Source organism: Sinohyriopsis cumingii, chromosome 7 (genome assembly GCF_028554795.1).
Source record: "Sinohyriopsis cumingii isolate HCF-2022 chromosome 7, ASM2855479v2, whole genome shotgun sequence".
Classification (NCBI taxonomy): Eukaryota; Metazoa; Mollusca; class Bivalvia; order Unionida; family Unionidae; genus Sinohyriopsis; species Sinohyriopsis cumingii.
Genome location: NC_142967.1, coordinates 12,819,355 through 12,828,715, shown reverse-complemented (window position 1 = coordinate 12,828,715; position 9,361 = coordinate 12,819,355). Strand labels below are relative to the sequence as shown.

The 9,361-nt window shown below is 33.7% G+C and overlaps 1 protein-coding gene across 4 annotated transcripts in view; it reads left to right on the top strand.

Moving 5' to 3' along the window:
• The first annotated feature begins 311 nt into the window (after positions 1-311).
• LOC149794748 (tyrosine-protein kinase receptor torso-like) overlaps positions 312-9,361 on the top strand; it is a 204,494-nt gene continuing 195,444 nt past the window's right edge. For all 4 annotated transcript variants that reach the window (XM_089964374.1, XM_089964372.1, XM_089964373.1 and 1 more), the window contains exon 1: positions 312-646. In XM_089964374.1, coding sequence (XP_089820500.1) covers positions 455-646 — 192 coding nt within the window. In that variant the 5' untranslated portion in view covers positions 312-454. The remainder of the gene's footprint in view (positions 647-9,361) is intronic.

The following is a 9,361-nucleotide window of genomic DNA, read 5'->3' as shown; positions in this document are numbered from 1 at the left end:
GCTAATTTCTATTATACGTATGACACGATATTTTTTACTTTTCGGCTTTTTTGTAATTTTATTCGTTTGTTTTAATGTTTTATAGAAGGACATAATGTGTTTTCGTCCTCGTCATTCAGTTTTTTCTCTCTTGCAAAACTGAAATGGATTGCGATTTAAAAAAAAAATAGAAACGTCAGTTGTCATGCAAAATACGTCCTGCCGATGAATAATTTGTCTAGAGCGTGAAAGTTAATGCTACTGTCATCAGATTCTTTAACACTTGACCGCAAGTCATCACTTCATACTTATACGTAAGTCTTTAGCTAAAACACTCTACACTCGAATTTGCAGACGACAGCCCTACGTACGATGTAGTTGTCTGCGGACTACGTTTATTTCCCCAGTGCTATGAAGAGTTAAGAAGAGACATAGTCCAAATAGCTACTTTTCATCAAATTTGATAAGTAAGAAAATGCATGTACAAAATAAGACAATAACTACACTGTGTGTGCCACTGCTTGTTTCTATCAAAAGTGTGTTATTTGGAATTATGTTTACAATATTTTTGATGGAACATTCATTCGGAATTGATGTCTCCTCCAAAGACAAAAAGTACAGGGATGTGATAATTGAAGCTCAGTGTCAAGCCAAGTGCCTCGAACGGGTAAGTTTACTCTCTCTCTCTCTCTCTCTCTCTCTCTCTCTCTCTCTCTCTCTCGTTTCAGCGGTGCTTTGTTTCACCAAGAGAATATTTAAAATAATTTCATAATCAACCTAAGCAAACTGTAATATTAACATGTCATCAGCTATTCTATCTAACTTATTATTTATACAAGACATAGTGCAAGATATCTTTGTTCGTATATACAGCTGAATAGAATAAAAGCCAAGGTTTGTTTGCAACATAAATCAAGTATTCGCCAAGATGCTGTAAAGAGTACTTCAAGACAAATTACTTTTGTCTTTAAATCTATTTTATCCCATATTCTAATTTTAAAAAACCTGAAACAAAAAATCAAAACACGAGCACAATAAAAATTAAGATCTTACAATACAAACAGATGTTTATTACGATGACTTATATATTAATGAACATTCCGCTATCTTAAAAGTTGTTTTTCATGCACTTCCATTAGCAATGTCTAAGGATTTCTCACAAATGAATTTAAGATTGGAGGCTTATATACAATGTCACATTTGCAGACGGTACAGACAGCATGGAAATCATGGCTAAATAGACACACTGCTGCAAAAGACGTAAACAGTAATACAAATTATTCGCCAAAATAAGTTTATACATCTGGGAAATGGCTTAAAAGTTTGCTAATCAAAATGTAGAGTATTTTAATCTTTTGCAACATCCTGAAAAAGGAAAAAGAACAAGATGAATAATATAATTATTTATATTATAAGTAACTATTTTTTTTAAAAAAGCTGGCTGCATATTAAATAATACAGAAGATATCGTGTCTGCACTACGAATACAAAGCTGGAGATTGCAACATTCTAAAAATTGTACCTGAAATAAAACGCATGCTACTGAATTAAACAGAACAGTAACTATGGAAACTATTATCTAAAGAACTACAAATATTGCAATCCAAGATAAATAACTTTTACGCCATGGTGTATATATATATATATATATAGAGAGAGAGAGAGAGAGACAGAGAGAGACAGAGACAGAGAGACACAGAGAGAGAGACAGAGAGACAAAGATAATGATAATAATAATACGGCTCCGGTGGCCTTTTGGTTATAGCGTCCGCCTCGGATGCGGGAGGTCGTGGGGTCGATCCCCGGCCGAGTCATACCAAAGACTTATAAAAATGGTACATACAGCTGCCTTGCTTAGCGCTCAGCATTAAGAGGTTAGTGTTAGGACTGGTCGGTCTGGTGTCAGGATAATGTGACTGGGTGGGACATCATGCTACATGTCTGCGGCAGGATGCCCCAGTGCTAGACATCACTATAAACTGTCACACTGCAGACATCGTAGCGATATGACTGAAAACTTGTTAAAGCTACGTTAAAAAATCCAAATCACACAAACACACACACACATCATCATCATCATCATCATCATCATCAAAATAATAATAATAATAATAATAATAATAACTCCAGATTGACATAATTGGCTAAGATCTTGTTCACAGTATGGACCCCCAATTAAAAGAAATATATACACAAAATGTAAGAGTAATTAGTAAAGAAAATGTTAAGATCTACTGAACACAAGAAAACAGGTGTATATTGTCTATGGTCAATGGACACTGAGGCCATGGTTAACATTGTTACACGTCGTTGACCTCAGTGAATTTATAATGTAATACTGTCTGAGTTAAACCTCAAAATGGGCGATTAAGGGGTCTACGGGACATCCTATGTTGAGATTACCCATGTATTTAACATGTGGGAGGCGTTATAAGGGTCTACAAATTATATAATGTTACCTTTAGAAGTGTTATCGACGATTTTCATGTTTTAAAGTATATAGGAATCGATGGGAAATCTTCTGTTAAAATTGCCATATGTTTAACATGTGTAAGACGTTATAGGGTCTTCAGTTTCTCCAGTTCTACTTATGAAAAGATGTTTCAAAGAAATCATAACCTTCAAGAGAATTTAATCCCATATCTATTTTTGAATTGAAACTTTACGTCTTCGTTTGCTTTTACTTTTTATTCTTCCCATGTAGTTAAACCTGGTAAATATCCCCATTCTTATCAGTGAAATGCCTGTTTGTAGGAATGGAGTCCCTATTTTTAGGAACGTTGTACTGATTCTGATGAAGGAATGCCTATTCGAAGGAATGGAGCCCCTATTTTTAGGAACATTGTACCTATTCTGAAGAATGGAATGCCTATTCGTAGGAACGGAATCCCTATTTAAATGAACGTTGTACCTATTCTGATGAATAGAGTATATTTTAAACCATATTCCCCTGAATAAACTTCTTTATTGACATAATAAAAAGATCCATTTCTTGCAATGAAGGTGAAGTCATTCTTTCTAAATACGTGTTGTTCTACTTTCGGTTCGTCTCATTTTTACTGCAAAATAATACATAGTTTTATGGCAGTGCATTAAATGACAAAGCGTACAGACTAAAATCTTATTACTCTTTCTTCCTTCCTGTTTGTTTGCGGGTAATGTGTATTCTAATCCGGTAATTTCCCCCGTTCTATGAGTTGGTCCATTAACCAACGTATATCATATTGCTAGACCTCGTGCATACCATATCTGAGATTTTAGTCAAACTCATTGGTTTAAGCTATTGTTCTTCAAAAAAAATGTCATATAAAATAATATTTCTCTATTAAGGATTGACATTTTTAGAACTTGTTTGTAATTTCATACTTCTGCATCAAAATTCAGTAATTCTATATTCTCTTGCGACTGGAAAAATATTCTAGTCTCTTAATTTTTTCCGTCCGCAGGATGGCACAGTAACCTAATTACATAATAGTTCTGATCATGTTGTATACCGGAGATGAGGGTTAAATTGAATTAAATTGAATTAACCAATCAAAACCATTGCTCCTGGAAGGATGTAATATAGAATATAACATCCTGTATTATTTCTCTTATGAAGGTTTAAACACCCTAATGCTTGTTTGGAGATTCTTAGTTTCCCTGCAAATACAATAATTCCATATTCTAATGCTACTGGATTTGCAAAATATAAATTTAAAAAAAATAAACGCGCTCGTCTTTCACCCTGACAGTGTAAAATTCCAAAATATGTTCCCACACACATTCCTTCTTAATGTTGTAAGATGTTAGTTGGCAGATACATTTTTCACGTGACTCTTAAATCTACTATTATTTATAGATCTAATTTGATTCGCGATAGTCTTGTTGTATTATGGTTGGCTAATGAATAGAATGATTATATGCTTTCTTATCCATTGGGTTGTCTCTCGATTAATTTTCCATCTCTGTTTTATCGAAAATTCCAGCAAAGTCTGATGTGTTTTTGAGATCCATACAATAATGTATTTTTTTCTTCTCTCTCTCTCTCTCTCTCTCTCTCTCTCTCTCTCTCTCTCTCTATATATATATATATATATATATATATATATATATATATGGGTGGGTGGATGGGTGGGTTGTTGTGTGTGGGTGTGGGTGTGGTGTGGGTGTTTATGCATGAATACTTTGCGTTTGTGTTTGTATTGTGTTTTTGGATTTTTAACGTAGCTTTTAACAATTTTAGCGATCTTACTACGATGTATGCAGTGTGGCAGTTTATAATAATATATAGCACATGTAACATCATGTCCCACCCAGTCACATGATCGTGACACCAGGACGACCAGTTCCAACAGTAACCTCTCTTATGTCACGTGTTTAGGTTCGAATAAACAGTAACACAAGAAAGAGTGAAAATAACAAGCTTTGAACAAATACAATAATGTATTTCCCTGAAAAAATTCTGTAAAATTGAAAAATTAGGAACTTACGGTTTTATTGAATCAAATCCAAAAATAATCCAAGAATAATCCAAGAATAACATTTTAGTAGTCCTAATAACAAATTCTTCTCCTGATTTAAAGTTCGAATCCCGACGAAGAATCCAAGATGGAAGACGATGACCTATGCTGTAACCTGTAGTTTTGAAGTCTATACTACCTAGTATAAACAAGAATTATCACACCGGGTTTTTGGAAATCTAAATAAAGTTCTTATAAGAACTGTCTTGGATTAAGAATCTCACATGAGCACACGTGTTTTACAGGGAAAAGAATTAATCCTTTTCTAACCCAAGTAATTTGAAATAACTCCAAACAGCACAACATACAACTTCCAGTGTAACAACCCAACTTCTACAAGGAACAATTCTCCAAAACAAAGGTTATATGGTCTTCTAAAACGTAAACAGGTGATCACGTGATGATGTTCTCGAAGCTCGTAGAAATTAGGTACTTGTTAAAGACCACGTTCACCCAGTGTGGCTCTGCCCAAAACAATCATTTTATTCTAAGGAGAAAAGAAAATATTTTTAAAAAATTGTTTACGTCTTAAACACGGAGTTCCATCATGACCTCGACAACAACCAATCAGTTTAAAATTAAAATAGAACTTGTTTACGTGGTTGCTACACCTTTTGAATCAAGGTCAGGATCTATATCAAACCTGGTGTTTATAAAACGAACAAAGTCAAACTATTTTCTAAAAAAGGTATCATCTCTAGTGAATAAATTTACATTACAATATCATGTATTGAAAAATATAAATAAAATATAACTGACAAACAATTAAATTGAAATAAATATATATTAAATCAGATATAATTAAATCAAATATACATTACACGTCTTAATGCTGAGTGTCAAGTAATAAGTATTTGGTATGACTCGGCCAGAGTTCGAACGCGCAATGAATCTATTTTAGAATTCTGGTCCGTTGTATAGTATAATTATTTGGAGTCTCAGATAGTTTAATTTCAGAAGGTAACCTTATTAATCAAAATTTCTATATATCAGAATCATGTTTCCTGTGTAGGTAAATTTGAATATATAGTATTGACATTATAAATAGATGTATTCAATGGAAGTAACTGTAAACTTGTTTAAATTTGGGGGAAAAATACCATTTATACAAAACTGCATTGTGTACTACGTGGTCATTTGAATTACTTATTATTTGCTGACTTCTGTGATTGGGTCTGAATAATAGAAACATCGCATGACCTATTAATGTTAAAATTTCCTTAAGAGTTAAATTTCGGTAAGAACTTTTATCTCTAGAATTATGATTGGAAGTCTTTCGTTTTACTTTTAACGTAATTAAATTATTTTATTTACTGTATGATTTTCCTGTGACACACAGGCTCGTTATCTTTAATAGAACGTAGAAGTTTTCAATTACTTTACTTTTTTTTATCTCTTTAACTATTTCAGCGACTTTCATTTAAGACTGTCAATGGATTTTTGGTAGACTTTTGGGAATTACTTTTTCATTATAACCTAGCAAAAAAAAATCTCTTCAATTTTAAGGAACTTTATTTCGATATTTGGACATGGCAATAAAGGAGCTTTTGAAACATAATTGAAATGTTGACACAATTTTTTTTGTTGTTTTTTTTTATTTATAATGTTAAAATGGGCAGAGCGTTTTATGTGGCTTATGGTATTATGGATGGTCACCATATGGTGGCCAAGACTTTTTGATAAATGTAGATGGTATATGGTAGTCATTTTATATATTTTAAATCAATCATAAAGAGTCTACCATGTACATGTGAAGGATATGTGAAAATAGTAGCGTAGTGGCACAAGTTAGTTTCTAACGATGTTCAGTATATATCTATTAATATACATGACCAAGCGATAATAATAAGCGAACAACAAGTGGGAAAAATTTAGCACATGAACAAAAACAGGTGAAATATAAATATATTTATGGGAAGATACCTAGGACTGTTAATCAAACTAACTGTAAAAAATGGAAGATCTAATTGCAGGGGAAGAATAGAGTAAAAGTAACAGTATTGGAATTTTGAGGCAATGGGAGATATATTATGAAATAATATGACTTGGAAAGTTATTATTTTTAAATTTCTTTCCTACAAGTGGCCATAACGGGACAAAATACCAGACTTAAGTCATAATTTTTTATAAGGTAGATAAAATAAATAAAAGACCCGTAAAACAAAAACTAGAGCAATCATTTGTTTTCGTACATCTGGAAGGATCTAAGGTCTATCCCGAAATAAACAACATCAGGAAGAACAAAAGGTTAATACACGAAGATTATATACAGGTGCATAAGAATATGATTATTGTATATGCTGCAAGGGAGTACGTAGATTGTATACAGGTGCATAAGAATATAAATAGTGTGTGCAGGGTGCAGAAAAATACATATATATAGTACATGCTGCATGGGAGTGCATAAGAATATTACAATTGTGTACACGGTCCATAAGAATATCACGATTGTGTACTCGGTGTATAAGAATTCGAAGATTCTGTACTCGCTGCACAAGAATATTACAATTGTGTACACGGTGCATAACAATATTAAGATTGTGTACACGGTGCATACGAATATTTAGATTATGTACTCGGTGCATAAGAATTCGAAGATTGTGTCCTCGCTGTACAAGAATATTACGATTGTGTACACGGTCCATAAGAATATTACGATTGTGTACACGGTCCATAAGAATATTACGATTGTGTACACGGTCCATAAGAATATTACGATTGTGTACTCGGTGTATAAGAATTCGAAGATTGTGTACTCTGTGCATAATAATTCAAAGATTGTGTACTCGGTACATACGAATATTACAATTGTGTACGCGGTATATAAGAATCCGAAAATTTTGTACACGGTGCATAAGAATTCGAAGGCTGTGTACACGGCGCATAACAATAACAAGATTGTGTACACAGTGCATAAGAATATTAAGATTGTGTACACGGTGCATAAGAATTCGAAGGCTGTGTACACGGCGCATAACAATAACAAGATTGTGTACACAGTGCATAAGAATATTAAGATTGTGTACACGGTGCATAAGCATTCGAAGGCTGTGTACACGGCGCATAACAATAACAAGATTGTGTACACAGTGCATAAGAATATTAAGATTGTGTACACGGTGCATAAGCATTCGAAGGCTGTGTACACGGCGCATAACAATAACAAGATTGTGTACACGGTGCATAAGAATATTAAGATTGTGTACACGGTGCATAAGCATTCCAAGGCTGTGTACACGGCGCATAACAATGACAAGATTGTGTACACAGTGCATAAGAATATTAAGATTGTGTACACGGTGCATAAGCATTCGAAGGCTGTGTACACGGCGCATAACAATAACAAGATTGTGTACACAGTGCATAAGAATATTAAGATTGTGTACACGGTGCATAAGCATTCGAAGGCTGTGTACACGGCGCATAACAATAACAAGATTGTGTACACAGTGCATAAGAATATTAAGATTGTGTACACGGTGCATAAGCATTCGAAGGCTGTGTACACGGCGCATAACAATAACAAGATTGTGTACACAGTGCATAAGAATATTAAGATTGTGTACACGGTGCATAAGCATTCGAAGGCTGTGTACACGGCGCATAACAATGACAAGATTGTGTACACAGTGCATAAGAATATTAAGATTGTGTACACGGTGAATGGTGAATAAAAATTTGAAGAATGTGTACTTGGTGTGTAACAATATTAAGATTGTGTACACGGTGCATAAGAATGTTGAGACTGTGTACACGGTGCATTCTATGCATGTATGTATCTCTCTCTCTCTCTCTCTCTCTCTCTCTCTCTCTCTCTCTCTATATATATATATATATATATATATATATATATATATATCTTCTTAACTTGGAATTAGGTATATAAAAAAACATACTGTTTCGCTATGTGATGGACACAAGAACCCGCTCTTCTATTATTTCTGCACAACTTTGTATTGTTATACATATCTTGTTGTAAATTGTCCCTGGTGATTGTAACATGTAGGAGTCCAGACTTTTTCGTAGATTTTGTGTAAAGTGTTTGATCTATGTATTGTGTCTCCCCTGACAAAGAGCTTGCTTAGTCTGAAACGTTGGGAACTTAACTCTCTTTATATTTTATTAAAAGTATCTGAATCAATCGCTGGCTGTCTACATGGAATCTGTGCCACAAGTTACTGAAAGTATCTGAATCAATCGCTGGCTATCTACATGGAATCCGTGCCACAAGTTACTGAAAGTATCTGAATCAATGCATGAACCCTGTGCCACAAGTTACATAAACTAAATATATATGAAAAGTAGTTATATTTTCAACAGGAAGAATCAAGTTCCAACCAAACAATGGCTTCAGAATCAGCACTAATTAGTATATTCTATCAAAAAATTGATTTAATATATAACACAAGATCACCCTAATCTCGTTGAGCTCTTTTCATTTTTATTTGAAACAAAGTTTAAAAAGTATTTTGCCTCAGACGATGTTTCTGCTAAGAGAACAATAAAATACTTTCATGCTTCTTTACAAGTTCCAAAAACATTTACCAAAGCACAAATCACTGCCATGTTATTACAGATGTGCAAATGAGATTCGCCCATAAAACCATAAGCAGTTCCATTTTTAGCTCTATAATAGACATCATTTTGCTGATGTGAGTGCGTATATCCATCAGCCACGTGTTCACTACTGTACTAGACTGTATACAATTAGGTTTCACACCAGTCCTAAAATTATAACTTGTTTATTCCCCAGCTTTCTGTTCTGGTTTTTAGTACCTACTCTCGTTGTATTAGGTTGATCAGCATCAATTTTGAGTTGCATTAATTCATTAATATGTTCGTGACTTTTGGTTGTATTTCTTGCCATACTGCCGCCACTG